The 21,838-nt window shown below is 51.4% G+C and overlaps 7 protein-coding genes across 7 annotated transcripts; 3 read left to right on the forward strand and 4 right to left on the reverse strand.

Moving 5' to 3' along the window:
- Positions 1–343: 343 nt before the first annotated feature.
- On the reverse strand, positions 344–981 carry POX_a01127 (uncharacterized protein; the record flags this gene model as incomplete). The annotated part of the gene is made up of 3 exons (XM_050110057.1): positions 344–424; positions 593–698; positions 824–981. 3 exons carry the CDS (start codon positions 979–981, stop codon positions 344–346), a joined length of 345 nt encoding a protein of 114 aa, XP_049973825.1.
- A 508-nt stretch (positions 982–1,489) lies between these two features.
- POX_a01128 (Protein dopey) lies at positions 1,490–7,652 on the reverse strand (the record flags this gene model as incomplete). Its single annotated transcript, XM_050110058.1, has 6 exons — positions 1,490–2,758; positions 2,830–4,528; positions 4,585–6,827; positions 6,890–7,039; positions 7,095–7,219; positions 7,313–7,652. The coding sequence occupies 6 exons, from the start codon at positions 7,650–7,652 to the stop codon at positions 1,490–1,492; spliced, it is 5,826 nt and encodes a 1,941-aa protein (XP_049973826.1).
- A 141-nt stretch (positions 7,653–7,793) lies between these two features.
- POX_a01129 (Vacuolar fusion protein mon1) lies at positions 7,794–9,796 on the forward strand (the record flags this gene model as incomplete). Its single annotated transcript, XM_050110059.1, has 4 exons — positions 7,794–9,182; positions 9,246–9,427; positions 9,498–9,732; positions 9,788–9,796. The coding sequence occupies 4 exons, from the start codon at positions 7,794–7,796 to the stop codon at positions 9,794–9,796; spliced, it is 1,815 nt and encodes a 604-aa protein (XP_049973827.1).
- Positions 9,797–10,230: 434 nt separating this feature from the next.
- Positions 10,231–12,186, reverse strand: POX_a01130 (Proline iminopeptidase; the record flags this gene model as incomplete). The annotated part of the gene is made up of 9 exons (XM_050110060.1): positions 10,231–10,542; positions 10,642–10,738; positions 10,805–10,943; positions 11,016–11,036; positions 11,088–11,252; positions 11,331–11,443; positions 11,511–11,755; positions 11,832–12,067; positions 12,144–12,186. 9 exons carry the CDS (start codon positions 12,184–12,186, stop codon positions 10,231–10,233), a joined length of 1,371 nt encoding a protein of 456 aa, XP_049973828.1.
- Positions 12,187–12,756: 570 nt separating this feature from the next.
- POX_a01131 (uncharacterized protein) lies at positions 12,757–14,238 on the forward strand (the record flags this gene model as incomplete). Its single annotated transcript, XM_050110061.1, has 1 exon — positions 12,757–14,238. One exon carries the CDS (start codon positions 12,757–12,759, stop codon positions 14,236–14,238), a length of 1,482 nt encoding a protein of 493 aa, XP_049973829.1.
- Positions 14,239–14,487: 249 nt separating this feature from the next.
- POX_a01132 (uncharacterized protein) lies at positions 14,488–16,705 on the reverse strand (the record flags this gene model as incomplete). Its single annotated transcript, XM_050110062.1, has 3 exons — positions 14,488–15,939; positions 16,035–16,180; positions 16,261–16,705. The coding sequence occupies 3 exons, from the start codon at positions 16,703–16,705 to the stop codon at positions 14,488–14,490; spliced, it is 2,043 nt and encodes a 680-aa protein (XP_049973830.1).
- Positions 16,706–17,182: 477 nt separating this feature from the next.
- On the forward strand, positions 17,183–21,824 carry POX_a01133 (Bloom syndrome protein; the record flags this gene model as incomplete). The annotated part of the gene is made up of 5 exons (XM_050110063.1): positions 17,183–17,501; positions 17,566–18,114; positions 18,161–21,081; positions 21,142–21,220; positions 21,274–21,824. 5 exons carry the CDS (start codon positions 17,183–17,185, stop codon positions 21,822–21,824), a joined length of 4,419 nt encoding a protein of 1,472 aa, XP_049973831.1.
- Between the last annotated feature and the right edge of the window lie 14 nt (positions 21,825–21,838).

Consider the following 21,838-nt stretch of genomic DNA (forward strand, 5'->3'; position numbering starts at 1 on the left):
ACTAGTTAGGTACGCCTGGAACGTGATTCAGCAATCATATAGACGGGCAAGCATTGGGACTCTGGTCTTTGGAACGTTTCTGACTTTGAATATTGGGAAGCGTTGACCCATCTAAAGGTCATTTCAGCTGTCAGCATTGAGATTCAATAGATCATCACAAAAGCGGTGGATTGACATATGCTGATTGCTAACTATAGCAGAAGATGTTTAACACATGTAGAACGGAGATCAAAATCAAACACCTCCAACACCCTCCAATGATCAGGTACAAATTTAGCTGCAAAGAGATTCGAAAAAAAAAAAAAAGGACGAGAGAAGGAAATTGAGCACCAGTGACCCCTCCCTATTTCTTCTTGAGTTGATCTACACGACCCTCCAGCTCCGTGATATAGGATTGAAGCTTCAAAGTGGCATTCTGCAAAGCCTAGAAGTGATAGTCGACCAAGTTTTTCCCTCTCCGGTGAATACCGCCAGAGAGGGGAAAAAACAGTCGGCATGGTCAGCCTGTCTCTGTCCAGACTACGCGGAGATAGAAAACCGATTCGTGGGGAAGATAAAAGCGCAAAATCAAACGTGCACGAGGAAGACTTACGTTGATATCATCGCTCAGCATCTCGTTGGAGACACGATAATCTCCCAGGACATAAAAATACACGGACGCGCCCGCAACCACGGCACCAGTCAAGAAGCCGAAGAGTCTAGAGGTGGTCAGTTTGCAACTTTCCGAGACACGAAAGCATTGTCGAAAGCATAGGGCCAAGCCGGTCCTTGCAGATATTTGATCCTCGAGAAGAACGTGAATAATGTCAAAACGGAAACGTACCCTCCTCGAAAAGCCCCCACGGGCTTACGCGCTGGCAACGGGCCAGCCTCCAGTCGAGGACGTGACGTGGAGAAAGGTCGGGCGCCAGCGCCAGCCCGACCGGCCAGCGCGGACAAGTTCCTGAAACGGGAGGCCATCGTTCCAAATGATTGCTGCATACGTGAGAACAATGATCTGGACTGCTTCGTGGAGTGAAGGGAATCGTGCGTGCGGCAGGTATGGGGGGATATGTACCGGTGGCAAGTTGATGAGAACAGAATGAAGAAATGTGACGTCTGACAGGCGGGGAGAGCTTGAGGCGGGTGTCGGCTCACATGCCGCGATCTCCTCGGCCAAAGAACGAGACGAAAGTACTCAATGCAGTGCACACCCCTCAACCCTGCCACATTCTGAGACTATTCCGTCTGGGAAGTGTATTTCTTTATATGAAATGTCGAGTGCAATTCTTAGACGATGCTTATGACTTCCAGATATCTATCACAGGTACAGCATACGGACACGACTTGATAATTAAAGCTTAGAGCCCTTCCGTACTAGGCCAGACCCGTCGGGACTCACGACCTAACCATGGGTCAACGTGAGGGATTGACAGGAAGATCGGGATAGATTCGACATCATTGTATATCAACATATGTGAACCACTGCAAAAAGAAAAGCCCGAACATGCTAACTGGCCATAGTACTCTCGTTGAACAGATCGGCCAGGAGGTCATGCTGGCACACTTCGAGATCCACGTTCCCCATCCCATAGGTACTCTCAAACACGTAGATGCTCAATCGATTGAAGAAGGGGCGCAAAATGCGCTCCACAATCTCGTCCTTGGCGGTTTCTCGGATCTGGTCGGAAATGAGCCAAGGTCGTTTGAAGCCCGGGCGTGCGTCCGGTTCGGAAGAGTCTCCGGGAAGAGTCGGCGAAAAGACACCACGAGGTCCGAAACTTTGTGAGACTTCGTCAGCCAGAGCCACCGGTTCCCACCGGTTGGGAGGATACACCGCGTCGATCGTGTCAGTGACAAAGAGCCATTCGAGGAGCTGGAAGTCATCAGGAGCGATGGTCAATAAAACATCAAGAAGCTTGCAAGCTTGCAGCAACGAGTACGGATTGAAGAGCTCAGCTTGCGAGGCTCGAGGAACCGTGGCCATCGCCTCTTGTAGTTCCATGTTGATCATCGGCCAGAATGGAGCGATCGCGTTGGCCGATGTCTTCAACGCTACAGCGCGGAGAACCATGAAGATTTCCGAGCAAGTAGCCGATGAGGGAGAAGAAACATTAGTCGCAGCGAGAAGATCCTCAATCTTCTGAAGTAATCCCGGCAGCTCGGCAACAAAGTAGTCGCGATCCGCCGAAAGAATTAAGAGAGCGATTCGACGAAGATTGAGTTGTGCCTTCCGGTCTGCCTCGAGTCGCGCAGCAGACGCGCCAACCCCAAACATGATGCCCGCTGCACTGGGTGGGGGAAGACGAGTGAGAATCTCGGACAAACGGTCCCTATCGGAAAGCGTCCATTGCCGGAGAAGTTCCAGCCAATTGCTCTGAACCAGGTCCTTGTGGATGCCGAAGAACCGCGAGTCATTAAAGGCATCGGCGATGTCCTTCTTCCACAGCTTGGCTGCAGCCGGCACCTTGACCATCTGTTGCAATATGACCATGACATTGCGGTTGAGATTGTTTGGGAATAGGCGAGATCGGATCAAGGGCCCGACTAGGTTGGTGGAAACAGCACTGATGGCTGTATTGATACGATCCGAATCCCCCAAGGTCGTCAAGAACGAGGGCATCGATACTGCCAGAATACTGAGCATGTCGTCTGGGCCAGTATGCGACACAGCGCTACGGTCATGGTCGAAGGATGGCCTGGCCATAAGACCCGGTTCTTGATTCAGTCCAAGGGGCTTGCTGGTAAACACAGCTGTCAACAGCCGCAGCACCACATCCTGCATTAAAACCGAGCGTCGGTCAGCCATCAACCAGTGATTCACGCGCATAAATTGAAGGGCAAACCTACTCCGAGCTCTTTCCGCATTCGCCGATCTTCGCCAAATGTGGTATTTTCCAATTTCGTCCCCAAGATTGCCGCGAACTCGATAAGCCGGGGGAGAATCTGACGATGCGGGAAGGGATTACTGAGCACGTCGCGCAGGAAGGTCGTACAGTCAGTCCAGATTTCGTCGAGAACGTCATCGTCCAGTGAACGGGCATATGCGACCAGGAAACTAGCAAGCTCAGATTCAGAAACACTGGACGTGAGTGACGACTTGCGATGTTGATCCAACGCGGCAGGATTTGTGCGCGTGTAGATTGCATTGAAAACAGCTGGGATCGTGATTTTGGGACTGGATCCATCCAGTGTGTGAAGAAGACTGAAGATCAGTGATGCAGTCTTGATGTCAGACTTAGCCCACATCTCTACCAAAGTTTCCAAGCATTCCAAGGCCTCGGCATCAAAGAAATGCTCGAGAATCCGGCGAGTCCTATTTCGCATGCGCAGTGATGTGTATTGGAACGAAGCAAGCGATTCCGAGTCAAGCGCAAACCCAGCCCCATCACTAGCCCCCCACGCCCAAATTGAGAAGCAAAGGCGAACTGCGTCTTGCAAACAAAGTAAGACCGTCAGACGGTCGTTCGCAGTGTTGGGCCTGCCTTGGCTGCTATCTGAGTTGAAGACACCAGATACCATATTCCCAAAAAAGCCTTGCGGGAGGTCGGGGCTTTTTGCAACAGGAGTATGCGACTCTTCCCTAACAAGACGTTCGTGCGCGTGCGCAATGGAGGTCTCCAGGCCGGTAAGAAGGGTGATGGTCACATGCTCAGATCTATCCATGGACCAGTCTTCTGTCTGCTCAAACGCTTGCTGGAGCTTGCCAAAGTAGGCTTTGATCTCCTTGCAAAGGCACCCTACAAGCGTCAGCAGAACCTGAAAAATGGAGTGCGAGAAGAGTGGAAGCACTTCGCAAAGGAGGCCTATCCACTTATCCAAAATCTCTCGTGATTTAGTGGAAGCAATGCCTTTGAGCAAGCAGTCCAGCAAGTGCTCAGGCGGCTGCGGAAATTGAGGCGTTGAAGGTGATTTTTCTGCCTTCTCAGTGGTGAATGATAGTATTGATGGACTGGTCAACCGTTCGCGGGACCGCGAAGGTGGTCGCTGTTGCTTGGGCCGGGGAGGGTGAGGCGGCAGATAGACATGGGCGAAGCGTACTTTGAGGGAGGCGAGAAGCGCGTCAATTAGCGCTCCTTGGACCAGGCTACTGCTGTTGTCATCTGAAGCGACGAGAAGTCGATCAACCAATATGCTATCGATGCCAGATTCAACTAAATCCGCAGCACCAGGCCCCAGAAGAAGTTGTCGCAGAAGCTGCAAGGCAGAACTCTGGAGTTTATCGCTGTCAGAGTGGGTCTCCGCCGTGGCCGCCGACTGAGCCCGAATGATTTGCAAACAAAACCAAAACAGTGAAGCGTGCAGGCTCTGTGAGTCTATACTACTACCACGGCCAATCGCATCTGGCTTTTTCTCGGGCTGACTCAATGTTGATGTGAGTAGTGTCATCCACCCATGTTGTGCGAGAGTCGAAATGATATTTGAGGCGGTTCGCAGCAAGTAAGTGCACTCTCTTAAGTCGTCCGGCGAAATGGCCTGGTCTTGTTTTAAACCAGGAACACCTCGCTCGAAAAGCTCATCAAGTTTGGAGACAAGAATGTAGAAGACTCTGAGAGTTATTGTTTAGCAGAGGTAAGCGTACGGAGAAATAGACGGACCCCTTACTTGTGAATGGAGGGAAGCTCTTGAAGCCACTGTTGCACGTTCTGGGGGATATCGCCCGGTTCTTGGGACAACAAATCCAGCACAATGAAGAGTGGACGTTCAAGCAAGGAACATTGGTAGGAGAATGCCGTTCCTCCGACTTCTAGAACTTGCTTAGGAGGCTGGTCATGTCCACCGTGATGACTGTGATTCCACAGAACATAGAACCGTTCAGCTTGCTTATCTGAAGAGAGGTGCGCGAAGCCATTTGAAGAATCGCGGATCATGAGTGAAGTGATCGAAGCCTCAACCAGATGGTCCACCCATGATATTGAGTGAAGCAACCACAGACAGCGCACAGCCTCGACGTGGAATTTTGGGCACATTGGGGAAAGATAGGTCCAGATTCTTTCAGTCAGAAGAGGTATGAGGGCCGACACATCTGAAGAGCTGACGTAGAGTCCTGGACTCTGAGTGAAGAAGAGACTAGTAACCACAGAGGCAATCGTTGTTAGGATTTCAAAAGACGCTGAGGTCATGCTAGCGGTCGCCCTCGTCAATCTGATCGAAATGGCGTCAATGAATCGTCTGTCCCGAAGAATGCGTGATCTTGGGAGCTTTTGGAGTAGCTTGACAAGAATACTTGATTTCTCATTCAAAGCAGCGTCTGGACTTTGACTTTCAAGCGCTTCGATGGACAGCTCGTAGGCCTCCTTGATGATCATTTCGCCAAGGTGCTTCGGACCGACTGGGAGAGGTGGAAGTTCAAGACTGCTCTTGCTGTTTTCGTAGAATTGGTGGATTTTGGGAAGAATTTCATTTGCTTCAATTTTCGCATCCATGGAGACAGACTTTTCTGATGCAGTCTTCCTCGAGAAGGCGCGCTCATTGAGTAATGCAATTAGCAGCTTGAGCACTGTATGCGATGATTGAAAAACAGCATGTCTTGCAACCCTGATCTCTGAGGTGGGCGCTGGTGGGTGTGAGAGTTCACGCATTTTGGCGAGCATTGATACTGTTAGCAAAGGTGCGTGGATCTGGACCATCTCATCTTCATGGACATTGAAGTTATCGAGAACAAAGCTTGCCAGTTCCAGCTTGTGCAAGGATTGGCCATTGCCGCTGTCGACTTCCGATACGGTAAAGTCTATCAAACCTAAAAGTTCCGCAAATATGACACTGCTTTCGACACCATCGAAGAAAGCACTGGCACTGCGGAAAACCTCTTCGAAATGGGCTTTGGGCGCCTCCTTCTCGTATGACTGAACACTATTCATGATCGGGAAGAACACAGCTGGAACAATTTGACCGCCTATCTCCCAACGATCCATCAAGGACAGTGCAATTCGAAACGGCTTGGTCCGTTCCGAGGGTATTGTCGGTGCGGTTTCAATCATCTTGAGGAGACCATTGATCAGTGGTTGCAAACCAACTTGACTGAAGTACTGAGATTGTGACAGCTCGTTCGAGTCGTTATCAGCCGGCCGTGAAGCGTCGGCTGATGACTTGTGCTCATCAGAGTGCCCTTCGTGCGTTGGCTCTGGCCCTAAAAGCCACGCCCAAAGACGACGGTTCAAGCTCATGTCTCGCCGTGTCACCACACCTACTGCGGCAATGATTAAGAGCTCACGATCGGGATCGATGATGTGAGATTGCAAGATCGGAGAATTCAAAGGCAAGTGGGTGACTAAGAGGTCAAGAAAATTTCGCTGCACCAGAAGCTGCTCATCTTGCAGACCCGTTGCAAAACAGCGAATCAGCAAGCCAGGCTCTGGCCGGATAACAGATTCAGCGGCCACTGAAATCTGATCCAAAGCTTCCTTCGCTTCGCTGTCGCTTCTTGTGCTGTGTCGGCGATCGGTGATGCCTAGTTTTGGGAAGTAGCGATTTAGATATGCAAGCACCCCGAGCCGCCGGCTGCTATTCGTGATCGAGGCCAGAAAGAGACACTGCCAAAAGTACTGGCCTGATGGACCGTCTTCAACCTCTGATGCTTTCTGGGTTTCAAGTCGTCCCGAAACGTCCCGCAGTTTGTTGATAATTCTCATCGTAGGCCCGAATTCTTCGCTCGTCTCTTCTTCAAGCCCAGGCAGCAATGCGAGCAAGATTGATTTCAAAGCTGGCCTCAAAGCCCATGGTTCAAGATCGAGAATATAACCCTCCACCAGAGATAAGAAAAGCGGACGAACGGTGAGCGATGCGAAAGTTAACGTCGGGGCAAGACCGGGTAGGTACAATGGGAGGTCGTGCGAGAGTCCCTCGAGCTAATGCCATTAAATTTGTGTCAATTTACTACCTTGCGCAATTGGGTCCAAAGCTGTAGTACCTTGATCAACCCGAATATGTATGTGTAGACTTCTAGCGCCTTTTGATGAACTCCTGACGGCAATGAGGGGTTGAGACATTGAGCGAGTCGCTTTGATACCAGAACTTTATGTGGCACTATATTTTGATCCGGTGGGTGATTTTGGAGGGCCTGAATAGCTATTAGAAAGAGACGCTATTCACCGTAGATGCACATCCGCGATTACCTTCAGCAGACGGCTAAGGAAGGAAATGTAATCGGCCCATTCCTGCAACGCATTGTCGAAGAGCGACAAGGCGCGTTCCACGCTCGAAGCATAGCGGCGGTAGGTCTTATCTCTTTTCAGAGATCCTAGAGTTCACAGAGAGACATGAGAAACAAGAATTTTGGACATCAATGGGCCCGCGGTGCGAAACAGACCTTCCTTCCCCTGTAAACGCGTACGTGTTAGGGAGCTTTCGGAGCTTGCGGGGGAGTCCGACCTCGGAAAGGCACTGGGATCAAGGCTCATGGTGCCAGTGACGCAGGATGAAATGACTTCAGGGTCGAGAGAGAGCCCTCTGTCATATTTGGGACATGACGAGTAAAATGAGTAAAACGAGTGGACAGATAAGGCCAGATGCCTGAGAAGTTTCCGGTGCGGAGAGGCGGCTAAAGTGATGTTTTGTCCGCCTTCGAAGCTCCGCCGTCTCTTAACTTTCCCCTCCGCAATCGACGTCACGGAACGCTCCGCACCACATTCATCCCATCGGCCGTCCGTTCCTGGAAGCTGGATCTTCCACATTTCGCACTCAAAAATGCTACACAAATGACAGAATTCGTACGACTAGCGACCAGCGACCGCCGAACCAGGCGCTAATTTGTCGAAGGAATGACTTCGCCGCGTCAAGCCTCTCCAAGCTCAGCCTCGGTCACATCTCCCAACATGAGCAATGAGGTCTGGCCAGCTTCAGCTCTTTCTGATCCAAACAAAGAACACCGCTGCCCGAGTCCAGATGGGTTTCGGCCCCCTCTACCTCAACGCCCGACGACACTGAGTTTGTTGAACGATGAGACAGCCTCGCGCAACGTGGGCCTGCAGGCTGAGGCCACCACGGCGGTCTCCCATGCAGAAATAGAAACACAGGCTCCCGAGCCGGGGCAATCTCATTTCTCGACGCTGGCGGTGCGAAGCTTATCGGGGGGACTCAAGGCCAAAGCAAGTTTGAGCCACTTGGCGAGCGCAAAGGGAAGCGAAACCGGCGATTCTGCGAGTATCCGAAGCTCGGTTCAGAACAGCGATGTGGGTGATTTTGAAGCTCTATTTGAGAATTCTGCACCGACGATTCCTGGCACATCCGCGGATGCGACAAGTCTGCTTCATTATCCTGAATGCCCAGCGGATGACATTGGCGAGGTGGAATTTGTGGACGAATTCGAGCCGGTTGGGGAAGTGGATGAGAATGCCGCCAACGAGGATTTGCTGCTTCAACGCTGGAAGAGCAAGCAAAAGCATTTTCTGATAATTTCTGCAGCGGGCAAACCGATATGGACCCGACACGGAGATGGAGGTCTGATATCAACGTACGTGGGTGTTGTACAGACTATCATATCATTCTATGAAGACTCAAATGATCATCTTCGGAGTTTCGCAGCGGGTGATACGAAGTTTGTATTTGTCACTCGTGGTCCGCTGTATCTCGTCGCCATCAGTCGCATGATGGAAAGCGATAATCAACTACGTCTCCAACTCGAAGCCCTGTATATGCAAATTTTGTCCACTTTGACCCTTCCATCCTTGACTCACTTGTTCTCTGTTCGTCCATCAACCGATTTAAAGAGACCACTGCAAGGCTCGGAGACGCTACTTTCTTCTTTGGCGGACAGCTTCACTCGAGGATCGCCGTCTACCCTCTTGTCGGCGCTGGAGAGCCTCAAATTACGCAAAGTCCACCGACAGACAATCAACAACGCCCTCTTGAAGACGAGAACGAAAAATCTTCTATATGGCTTGGTAGTAGCCGGGGGTCGACTCGTGAGTGTTGTGCGGCCAAAGAAACACTCGCTTCACCCGGGCGATTTGCAGCTCATTTTCAACATGATTTTTGAGGCGGACGGTATCAAAGCGGGAGGAGGGGAAAGCTGGGTTCCTGTTTGCCTTCCTGGCTTCAACAGCAGTGGATACCTTTACATGTATGTCAGCTTTTTGAAGCTCCGTGACGGTATAGGCGAGCATGAGGATATCTTGAAAGACGAATCTGTAGCTGTGGTTCTGATAAGCCCAGCCAAAGAGAGCTTCTTTGAGATGCAAGGGATGAGAGATGCGCTCGTTGAGGTAAGGACCAATCTCCGAGGGAGATTCAGGCGGCTAAGACTGACCACTGCTCGCAACCCACAGCAAATGGAGAAAAATGGGAGCATGCAAGTGATTGCGGCTTCAATTGAAAAAGGTCGCCCCGCCACTACGGATATCGTGCCGGGGACGGTACTTCACCATTTCATCTATAAATCCCGAGCAAATGTCCAATTTACAATGTCAACTTATTCCCCAGAATTCACGTCCGACTCGCGCAAACGACGGTAAGTATCTACACCGTTGGGTTGTCAACAAACAAAACAGAGCATGGTTGCAAACACTAAATGTCCGCAGACTGATTTCGGTATATAACAACATTCACTCGAGCATTCACGCCAAGAATAGTCACGTCAAAGTACATCACTGTGTGTCAAGATCTGCCAGTTCTTTTGCCTGGGTTACTCCGATTTTCGAGCTGTACTGTGTAGCCGAACCAAATGCGAATCGAAATGCTTTGATCCAGGGTGCGAGCAAGATAGCACAGTGGGCACAGCGTGAAGAAGAGAGGCTTTTTATCATCGGAGGTGCAGTAAGTATTTTTTGAATGTCGAGGAGGCTCATTGCATCGGACTAACAGATGCCAGGTCTTCTAAAAAAAAATTTGCCTGTTGCCCTGGATTCGTCATGTCCCCCGGGTAGCTCATCACATGAGGTTTTCGGGTCTCCGTCGGATGCCTGGTTTTTCAACTATTTTTTTTGCCGCGGGAACCAAAATGATCTGTCATGAGAGACTGTGCTCACTGACCGATTGCTATCACTGTGAATTCCTACAAAGGTGAAGGCACCCACATAGAGAGGCTGGTCTCTACGTTGTGTTTATGCATTTGGAATATGACCAGTCATCACGCCTGCAGGTCTACTGAATTTTCTTGGAGCGCGTTTCAGGTATCAAGCAAGTCATCAAATTTGTACTTGTTTCGCCCTAGATTGAAGAAATTTCGGTTGACGCCTGTCACGACCGACAGGCGAAGCTCAAGCTCGCATATCCAGATTGGGCCCTGCCCTGGGCTCAATAGTTCCATGCCATTCAGTCGACAGTATCATCGCGGAGGTTGAGAAGCTGTCGCATCAATTCTCCTGACTTGCTGCGCAGGGCATCGTGATACATCACATTGGTCACGAATTGCTTTGTACCCTTGATCTTCGCCGCGGTGTTGGAAGCGAGATCAAAGTGGACGTACATGTCGTTAATATACGTGGCTGCATATACTGGGACGTTGTTCTTGGCCAATTGGTCCTCATCATACAATGCCGGCCAGTCGTCGGTCTTTGCAAGAATTTCGGCCACTTCTTTGAGTTGGCTGAGCTCAGTGTAAGACTCGAACATGTCTTTGAAGATCTAGACGTGGAGCCAAAAAAACAAAATCAGCAATCAGCAACATGTTTGCCAAGCCCGATAGAGATCAAGTCTTGCGCCGAGGACTGGGATATTTCTTACCATTTCTCCTGTAAAATAGATCTCAGCTTGAGACCCACTGATGTCAAACTGGGAGAAATCATTCCGTTGTCGGTCCGCGGCCCATGAGGAGGGTTTGCTTCAAAAATAAGACACTATCAGCCCCATCGGTCCCGGTCATATCCTGACGATGAGTAGTACTTACCCTTGACAGTAAATTGCCTCGTGCAGAATGGCATAGATGATGTTTTTGTCCATCCCTCCATTGCCATCAATCAATGCCAGAGTGGGCACTGTGAATTCCCCGAACATCTCAAGATCATTCCACGCCCGAAGGACAATGTCTAAATCGGATCGAATGTTTCAGTCCAATCTTTCCCACTGGTAGCTGACACTCTTTGAACAAATTCTCTTACCGTGCAGGGAATCAAGACCACCTATCGTGAGTTAGACTATGTCGTTTTATGGGATTGTGGGGTAGTTCTCACTGTGGAAGCCCAACATGATGCCCAGCTGTTGGAAACGCGCAGGGGTCAACCACCCCGAGGGTAGAGCGACCCGGTTGGCTTCGAGATATTGCATGATTTTTCGAACACGCTCAGCATCTTCTGGGAACTTGGCGTAATACGCCTCATTTCGTTCCAAGACCTTTTCTGTGTCGATGTAAGTCCATTGAGCTTCTCTATTTCAAAGAAGGCTATCTTTCTTCCACTGGCTTGATCTTGACTCACGGAAAGTACGTTTGTACACCGGCTCCGGGCTATCAACTAGAGGTGGCAGACCACCGCAGATGAAAGCTTCCCTCAGACCTTCCGGGCTAACATCGTTCTCGACCGGGAGAGCTCTTTAGTATGACACCCCCACAAAATTGTTGAACTCGACCGATAGAAAGGGACCAAAGCGTAACTCACAATTTGGACAAGTAGGTTGCCGCACAGAAGCCCCCAAAGCTTTGACCGATGATGCTCCAGACACGTTGATCCTCGGGATACTCCAATGTCAACAGGTTTCGAATCGCCTCACAGTCACGTACAATGTTATCGGCGCGGAACTTTTTCAGATACTCCGCTTGCTTAATTGCATCACCCTGGCGAGCCAGAGTACCCGCGGTCAGGGTGGAACTGAGGCCAGTGCCTCGCTGGTCCAGAAACAGAACCTACTCCAAAAGTCAATCAACGAGGACATCGGATTTGCCAAAAATCCTTTCGGTTTTTTTTTTCGCTCTTGCGCACCTGGTAGCCCTTGCTCAAGGCTGGCTCGACAAATCCGTAATTCTGCGGGGCACCACATCCAAAGCCTGGCCCGCCCTGGAGATACACAAGCCATGGCAACTTGGAGTCCTCCTTGGTCGATTCAATGGGCTTGTTCCAGCGCGTGACACTTCGAGCAAACAATCTCAATGTGCCATCATTGGGCTTGCTATAATCCAAGGGCACATCGAAGAACAGCTCGGCCACACGGAGCTTTCCTGGTGGTGGGTTAGTGGATTACAATTGGCATTGGCCCCGTCCCCGGTGGTTGAGTGGTAGTCTTGGTGCGCAAACCTGGAACATTGTGGAATCGCTGCTCAATCAATTTTGCAGCCATGGTTTGATCTTTCGTGACTGGCGGTCTTTCGGAGAGTGTCGTTCCAGGTCCAGCAAGCGTGAGGACCGAAGAGGAGGAACTACAAGTGGATCGACTGCGGAGAAGGGAGCTAATCGTTTCACTCGTCAGTTCGCAGCTCAGACTCAGGAGTGCAGACGGGTCCAATAGTAAGCGGTTAAGCACCCCGAAAAACTACCCAAGTGATCACTCAGATCTACAGTATGAAGCCCATTCCCCTTCGGTTGCCAGGGGTCTTGCAGACCTGACCACTGTCACCATTTGTCCTCAGAATCAACACACGAATCCGCACCCCACACACACGGAGGCGTGACCTGTCAAGCCGGGAATGAGGCTCAGACGTGGTGTTCCATTTGATGGCAAAAGGACGAGGAGCTAACACAACACCACCATGCTTAGCCCCGTCAGCGTCTCATAAGAGCAGGTTCATCCGAGGCTTACGTCCCCAGTCAACTTTGGCAAATCCCGACCGGCGTCTGTTTGAACCCCTCCAAAGTCTATTTAGATGCGCCTGTGTAGGCAACTTTGGACTGGAAAACGAGAAAGACAGCGATGCATGATCAAGTCCTCCAGAGTCTGTGGAAGGTGGCCCAGGGGAAATGGGACACCGGCGTCCTTCCCAGTGCTGAGAATCTCGCTCGAGCACGCGCCTCCCTTCCGTCCACACTTCCAGAGAAAGGAGTCGGCTTGGATGCCGTTCAGCAGCATATTCTGAATGACATTGTACCCGCATTCAACGGGGGCAGTATTAGTCCCAATTACTATGGCTTCATCACTGGTGGAGTCACCCCCGCCGCGCTCTTTGCCGACAACGTGGTGTCTGCCTACGACCAAAATGTCCAAGTCCACTTGACCAACCATTCCATTGTGACTGATGTCGAGTTCAACGCTCTGGGTCTCCTCGCGGACCTCTTTGAATTAGATCGCTCGCAATGGCACAACGGCACCTTTACCACGGGTGCCACTGCGAGCAATATCCTCGGCCTGGCCTGCGGACGAGAGTATGTTCTGCGTCAAGCCGCCGACCAGAAAGGACTGCAAGTAAAAAGCGTGGGAGAGTCCGGTCTATTTGAAGTTCTTCATGCGCTAGGTCTCTCTGGAATACAGGTACTCTCCACATTGCCTCATTCGTCCCTGGTCAAAGCAGCTGGCATCCTCGGTATCGGTCGTGCCAATGTGCGCAATATCGCACAGTCGGAAAATCCGCTCAAGTTCGACCTCGAGCAGCTTGAACGGGAACTTGCACGCACCGACAAGGTCAGCATTGTCGCCATCTCTTCCGGGGAAGTCAACACCGGTCGCTTTGCAACCACGGCGGAAGACCTGTTGCAAATTCGCCAACTGTGTGATAAGTATGGGGCGTGGCTTCATGCAGACGGCGCATTTGGCATCTTTGGTCGCATTTTAAAGGATGGTCCAGAATTTGCAACTGTTAAGCGTGGCAGTCAGGGACTTGAATTGATGGATTCGATCACGGGAGATGGCCACAAGCTTCTCAATGTGCCCTATGACTGCGGATTCTTCTTCTGTCGTCACCCCGACCTGGCCGTCAACGTCTTCCAAAATGCCAACGCAGCCTATCTCGCCGCAGGCCCCTCAGACGGACCGGCCATTCCATCTCCGTTGAACATTGGAATCGAGAACTCTCGTCGTTTCCGGGCCTTGCCTGTCTATGCGTCCTTACTCTTCTATGGGAAAAACGGATACCGAAGCATGCTGGAGCGTCAGATCGCACTCGCACGAGGGATCTACGACTGGATTTTCGATCACCCTGAATATGTGGCCTTGCCGCGAACGTCATCCAAAGCAGATCTTCTGGATCAGACGTTTATGAGTGTCTTATTTCGCGCCAAGGATGATACCCTAAACAGTCAACTTTCACAGAAGATCAACGCAACGTCGAGAATGTTTGTTTCGGGCACTAGCTGGGATGGGGCTCCCGCCACTCGGGTCGCCATTTCAAATTGGAGGGTGGACGTGGAAAGAGATCTGCAGTTGGTAACTGAAGTATTAGACGAAGTCGTGCGTTCATAGCGCTTTTAATGTGACGAAAGAGGCATGATGAAATCAACTGAGACTTATACGCTCGCAATTACCTTTTTGTGCAGGGAAAATCAGTGGTATAGCCTTTTGCGCGATGCCCTTGGAACTTTATAACCGCTGATAACCCCAATCTGTTTTCAGCAGTGGGGTCCAAGCTGTACAACCTTCTGCCGGGTGATACTAAGAAACTCGTCTCAAAAAGCCAAGGCCAGAGTAAAAAAGAAAGGCAAAAGAATTCTTTCAACGGCGTCGACCGGCGCCTCCAGCGTTCTCAACCCGGTCTTGCATGCTGACAACCTCTCCAATACCGGCAGCCTCCTGTTCGTCTTCAAGCGCCATGACTTCCTCACGACTATCCCACCATTTCTCTTCGGCCATGTCAAATGCCAGCTTCCGGATCTCCTTGACCGATTTATTTTCAGCCTGTCCCTTCCATCTGAGAGCCTCAAGTAGAATGTTCTGCCACTCTTCAGAGGATCGACTGAAGAACTCGCGTAGGCTCTCGAAGGGCCGAGGCTGCGGGCGGGTATCCGCAGGTTGATCTGCCTCCTGCTCCTCCTCGACTTCAAGCTGCTCCATGCCTTGAGTGACAGATGGGACGGTGAGCTCAGTGGGGGCTGGCGAGGATGGATCCAGAGACATTGCGTCTCCAGCCTCGTCTTCCACTTCATCGTCTTCCTCTTCCTCTTCATCCTCATCCATTTCCTCGTCACTGTCTTCCTCGTTCAATAGGTTCCAGTTTGCGGGTTCGACATAGAACAATTCTTTCACGCCGTCCAGCTTTACGAGATCGATCGAGTACATGTCATTGAAGGTAAATTCTCGGTCACCCTTCTCGAATGTTCCGCCGTAGATGAAGAGTGTATCATCCTGCACAGTCAGCTGAGCATTGAAACGTCTGTGCGGCATCTCAAACCGCACAATGGCAGGCTTCGAGGGCTCGACCGGTTCTTCCTCCGCCTTTGCCGTACCCGACTGCATGAAATCGTCGTCTTCATCGTCATCTGAGCCGCGCAGTCCTTGCTTGGCTTCGAGAGCCTTGAGATTTTGCAGAAGATCCTCCTCATCAGCCCGAGCACGATTGCGCGACTTGTGTGCTTGATTGGGCTGCTGTTTCTTGCCACCTGCACGAGGACGACGGAGAGACAGTGGGAAGAATCGGTTTCGATCTGTGGTCCAGGCAAAAAGTGTGTCGAAGAATTCACTGTCCATGCCTTCCTCTGTCAGCTCCACATCATGGACACCTCCAAACATGATGCCCCGACCCTTGTGGTAAGCCATTGTGGTGCCGACTCGAGGTGGGTTGGGCGTGTTTGCAGGCTTTTTTCGGCGCTCCCAGCGAACAGCTGGACCGTTCGAAGCCGCGGCTGATTCTGACTCTGGAGGCGTGATTCTCAAGAACCACGTATCTTGATGAACCATGGGTTTCAGTGCCATTTTCTGCGGGCCCCCTTTACCTTGCTTTCCTCCTGTATTGGTCGCGGCTTTCACGCGTGAGTATCCTCCGTAGATGACCGCGCCAGTCTCGTGGGGCAGGAATGAAAAGGATGAGCGAGGGTCGGGCTTCTGGGAGGCCGTTGTCAATGCAGGATTGAACCATGTGTACTTGTTGCAGTCGTAAATCCACAAATCCTGGAGGTACTTGGTCTGCTGGGATGTGTCTTGGAATCCTCCAAAGAGAATGATATAATTCTGATGGAAATCAGTGATTCGATCCTTAGGCCACATTTTTGAGACATCGAGGTACCAGGAGAGAGTACACGACTAGTCTCTGGCTGCTTACATACCTTGAAGTAGGTCATCCGATGGCCACTTCTGGCTGGGGGTCCCTTGCCCTTGGTTTCAAGACGAGTCCATTCTCGAGTGGCCGGATCCAGATGCCAGAAGTCATTGTAATGATAGAATGTACCCTGTTTGGGCGATGAGAACTCGCCTGCGTCTTGTCAGATGTCTCTTCTCGGAATATTTCTTTTCCAAATGAATAGGCCCAGAAAGCAAAGCTAGGGATCTGACCTCCAAACAAATACACGCCTCCCGAGTTACCACCGCGGCACCACGCATGTCCACTGCGAGGGAGCGGGCTGTTGGGACTCGTCACCTCTTTCCACTCGCCTCGATCAATTTGATACACAAAAAGATTGTTAAAGAACGACGCGTGAGTTCCGTCAAAGTACTCGCCGCCGAACAAAAGGATCTCATTGCGATTGGAGGGCGATGCCAGAATGGTTGCGGAACTCCTCGGTGATGGAGGACCGGATGGCACCTCGGTCACCTTCAGAAACTTGGCTTGCTCTTCAGCATATTGTGCGAGGATGGCATCCAAGTCAGCGTCCTCGGCATCACTATCCACGTCCTTGCCCTTGGCTTTGGACTTTTTCTCTTTTTGGGCAGTCTTCTTGGACTGCTTGGCAGCTACTCGCTCCTTGTGCTCGGCGGATTTCTTGTTCTTCTTCGCCATGATAATTTATCTCTGGTCGGGAGACTTCGCCTTCTTTATTTTTTCCGTTTTTGAAGCTCTACAGCGAATACTTTTTGGCCGCAACGCGGGGCTGGAAAAAGCTTTTCCCCACACCCGTTCTTATCGCAGTCACTGAGGCCGCCCGTCAATTTAGATCTTAGCTTGGCTCAAAGGCCATAAGTCTGCAAGTTCAAGGTAGAATTGGATATTGAGAGACATCCAGGACGTTCAGAAAGTTCAAATTATGTTTTCCACAACCGATACTTGCATTTTATTAGTACCTTTTACGAGCAGACTGAGGTGAAGATTGTAGACGAGGGCAACGCTTGGGCTGCTTATCGGGGCCACTGACCGCTCACGTGAAAAAAACGCGTCAACTGGTCGCGCCGGCGCGAGGCCTCGACGATTCGGATTATTGGGCCTTCCAGATATCGACCAACAGACCCCAAGAAGGGCCATGAGCGACCGCACACCCCCATGACGAAAAACAACTTGGCTGTGCATCTTAAATGGCTTCTAAAACAAGGCCCATCATTGTATCCGACGTTGTCCCCCAGTATCCCAACTGAACCCGGCAGTCGCGTGTCCCATCAACCGTCTCCACCCGCCGATGAAACTCAGTTGCTCGACCAACTTGTCGAAGATCTAGATGACTTGGAAGATGAGAGTATGGCAAGACTTATGCTGGCGCCCTCCTCCGGGAGCAAACCAAAATTGCTCAGTCGAGGTGATACCCGCTTGCCCAGCTCTCCCACGGTCTCCAAGAAGCCTCCTTCGTCGAGCACCGTGATTCCAGGTGTGTTCGCCAACCCGAATGCGACCCATGCCATGATATGCGTGGGCTGACCGTTTACAAGCAGAATCGTTTCTCGAGCCACCCTCCTCGTGCACCAAGAATATGCGTCCTAAGGCCACACCAAGTCGATCAGACCGCAGAATTGCTACGTCCCCGTTCGATGGAATCGAGTCCATCGACCTCACAGGCGATCCCGAGCGATTCCTACCCCCGGATGCGAAGCTTGATTTAGCGGGCCAGCGACGTTTATGGAACGAGGATACCGCGTTGCGGGGAGCAGTCAGCGAGAAACGGGGCCGGAAAAGAAAAAGCGATGAATACGACACAGACCTACTTTCACCTGCGAAGCTCGCAGCAAAGGCCGCGTCACCCTCGCAGAAGTCTGGTTCGAAACTGTCACGAGATGTGATCTCTGAGATCCCAAGTAGAGGCACAAGAACGGGCGGTTCGGACGGGCTGAAAAATACCAGAGCTCACTCTCCGGGGTTACCACAGAAAACCCGCGGACGCGAAATCGCCGATTCAGACGAAGAAGACCAATTTGACGAGAGCTGGCTTCACAACGACGAGATGATCATCGATTCGAATACGGGCCTATACCCTAAACCCCCCAGTGAGTCCTGCAGAAGATGCAAAGGAGGCCTTGGGAGCAGTTGCAGTTGGATCATCTCGTCCGGGGATGCCCGGTCTCGAGCAGCCTCCAAATCTCCATGCACTCAAGCGAGACCCGCCGAGACCTACGCCGCCATCTGCAGGCCCCACGGTCATGAGCTCTCAGCCCAAAGACGAGACCATACTCAAATTCATGGATCTTTCGAATGGCGTCTTCAAGAATGCCATCGCCAAATTACAGCAGACCTTGCAGAAGAATGCGGAAGTGGTTTACGAAGAGGCGATGGCCGGGCGACCGGCGCCGGAATTGGTCGCGGCGAACAAAGGGCTTGTGTCGCAAATTGAAGCGCTTCAGAGTTTACAGGGCTTGAAAAAATCGTACAGTGATTCTTTGTCTCGCAAGCAGCGTCTCAAGCAGGACTTGATGCGTGTTATTTCTCAAGGCCAAGATCCGACCAGCCTACCAGAACTTTCGCAGAGCCGGGCTGTCGAAGCAGAAATAGAAATCGCAGAGTCGAGCATACGGAAGCTTCTTCTCGACACGAAAATTCTCGACTTTGCTGCTGGGTCTGAACATAGATCAGAAAATTCATCAACATCTGTATCATCGTCGCTAGACCAATCGAACGGGCCTACATCGAGGGAGCTAAGTACGGTTGTTCAAGCTCCTTACATCCCTGCCGTGAGAGCCCAGGAGGTTCAGAACACCTCGTCCTCTTTTGACTCGCGCGTTGAATCTCGAAATGCAGAGTCTCTAGTCTCAAGGAATATGGCGTCTCCCCTCGTGGACTTTGATGATTTTGATTGGAGCGATAGCGACGAAGAAATGCTGGAGGTAGCTGGGAGCTTCGACCATCAGGCACAGCCGCCTGCAAAGGAGTCTCTCCAAAATCGAAAGGTTCTCGCCGAAACGTCTGGGAATGTGGCCCGCATGTCCATGCCTCCGCCGAAGAAATCGCCTGCGCGCAATAACTTCTGGTCCAACCATCCATGGTCACAAGAAGTTAAATTCGTCCTCAAAGACAGATTTCACTTACGTGGCTTTCGTCCTAATCAACTCGAAGCCATTGACGCGACTCTTGGTGGGAAGGACGTGTTTGTGCTCATGCCAACTGGAGGCGGAAAATCCCTTTGCTATCAGCTGCCTTCTATCGTCACCGGTGGCCGCACCCACGGTGTAACCATTGTCATATCTCCACTTTTGAGTTTGATGCAAGATCAGGTCGACCATCTCCGGAAGCTCAACATCAAGGCTTACTTGATAAACGGTGAATCCGACAAAGCGGAGCGGTCAAGGATTCTCAGTCAATTGTCCAGCGGCGATGTTGAGGATCTGGAGCTCTTGTACATCACTCCCGAGATGATTAACAAAAATCAGTCCCTGGTCAGATCATTGGAAAATCTTCACCGTCGACAGAAGCTCGCACGTCTAGTGATTGACGAGGCACATTGCGTCAGTCAGTGGGGGCATGATTTCCGTCCAGATTACAAGGAACTAGGAGAAGTGCGGGCCAAACTCCCCGGAGTTCCCGTAATGGCGTTGACTGCAACTGCAACCGAGAACGTCAAGGTTGACGTGATTCATAACCTGAAAATGACGGGCTGTGAGGTGTTCCTGCAGTCATTCAACAGACCGAACCTGACCTACGAAGTGCGGCCGAAAGGGAAAAACGATGAAGTGCTTGCCAGCATCGCCGAAACCATCACAGGCTCCTACAAGAACCAGTGCGGAATCGTCTATTGTCTATCCCGAAAGATGTGCGAAAAGGTGGCGGAAGACCTTCGCAAGAAATACAAACTTCGGGCAGCTCATTATCACGCTGGTATGAAGTCCGAGGCTAAGACGGATGTCCAGAACAAATGGCAGCAAGGCAAATACCACATCATCGTGGCAACTATTGCTTTCGGAATGGGAATCGATAAGCCGGACGTACGCTTTGTCATGCACCATAGTATTCCGAAGAGCTTGGAGGGATACTACCAGGAGACTGGCCGTGCTGGTCGCGATGGCAAACGTTCGGGCTGTTATCTTTATTACGGATACAAGGATGCTGCCACACTCAAGCGCATGATTGATGAGGGAGACGGCAGCTATGAGCAAAAGGCGCGACAAAAACATATGCTACGAAACGTGGTTCAGTTCTGTGAGAATCGCAGTGACTGTAGGCGAGTACAAGTCCTCGCCTACTTCAACGAGTACTTCAGGCGCGAGGATTGTGCAAACACCTGCGATAACTGCAAGTCAGACTCGACTTTTGAGCTTCATGACTTCTCTCAGCACGCCGCTTGGATTATCAATATTGTTCGGTGGTTTCAAAATCAGCCTGGCTCGAGAGGCGAAAGAGGCGAGAAGGTGACTGTGCTCTACTGTGTAGACGTCCTTCGCGGAGACCTGAAAAGAGCCAAATCTCCCGCACACAAAAGTATACCATGGTACGGCAAGGGCTCCGACTTGGACCGTGGTGAAGCAGAACGACTCTTCTATCGTCTACTGGGCGAGGATGCTTTGGCTGAGGACAATGTGATCAATGGAAGCGATTTCGCGGTTCAATATCTCAAGCTCGGTCGCCGTGCGATTGAATTCGAAACTGGACAGAGTAAATTGAAGCTTCAAGTCCTCGTGTCGCCCAAGAAGAAAAGCAAAGGAGTCACCCGGCAGAAGCAGACTTCCAAGTCGGGCACGCAAGTTTACCCTCAGTCCACTATGGTGTCGTCTCCAATCCAGTCTGCCAATGACCGCCGCCAAGCCAAATCCCAGCAACAGCGCCGACGGCATGTTGACCTTGACTCAACAGACGATGAGAGTGATGGCTTCGAACCTCTTCGAGTTGCAGGTAGGCCTCGAAATGAGAGTGGCCATGAGGTGGGTCCCCCAATTATGGCGGACCAAAAGCTTGAACGGCTCGATCATCTGCATCGTGCTGTTGTGGAAGACTTTGAGGTGTCGGCTAAGAGATATTTACAAGAGGTGAGCCTGATTTCTCGTGACAAAAATGGGTCGCATCACGCTGACTGTCTTGCACTGTAGATTGTTGTTGAGAAAGGTCTTCGATCACAGCCGTTCCCTGATCAAATTCTGCGTGATATGGCCATCACATTTCCCCAGAGTGAGTCCATCCCTGTCCCTTGAGTCGCAATTACGGTGTGCTGACATGAACAGATATCTCGGAGCTTTCTGCTATCAGCGGCATTGACCCCGACAAGGTCAAACGATATGGCCGTCAAATCCTCAAGTTGATCGACAACGCCCGGCGCCGCTATCATGAGCTCAAGGATGAGGCGGAAGTTAACGGCATTGTTCCGGACCCTAATCACCACAACGTTATCAACCTCAGCAGCAGTGACGAATACAGCGATGACGATCTATTTGTTGACCAAGACTCCAACCTTGACCTCGACTACCCTGTAGATGGTCCGCCGGAGAATATCACCAGCCGCTACTTCCCTCCTGCCCCCTCACCAGGTCCCGACCTAGGTGACGATTATGGCCATGCTTCGGCGGCCCCACGTTCGAAGGGTGGCAAGCGTCCATACACAAAACGACCGCGACGACGCAATGGCAGCTCTTCGGGGACTTGGAAAGCAAAGGGAGCCCGTTCCAAGGCCAAATCGGGCGGAGATCGCGCTGCGAGCGGCAGGTCCTCCACTTCCAACCGAAAAGCCCCCAGCACCAGGGCCCCCAAATCCACCATTGGGATGATGCCCATCTAAACTCAGCGTCTATC

The sequence above is a fragment of the Penicillium oxalicum genome, chromosome I (assembly GCF_001723175.1).
Source record: "Penicillium oxalicum strain HP7-1 chromosome I, whole genome shotgun sequence".
NCBI lineage: Eukaryota > Fungi > Ascomycota > Eurotiomycetes > Eurotiales > Aspergillaceae > Penicillium > Penicillium oxalicum.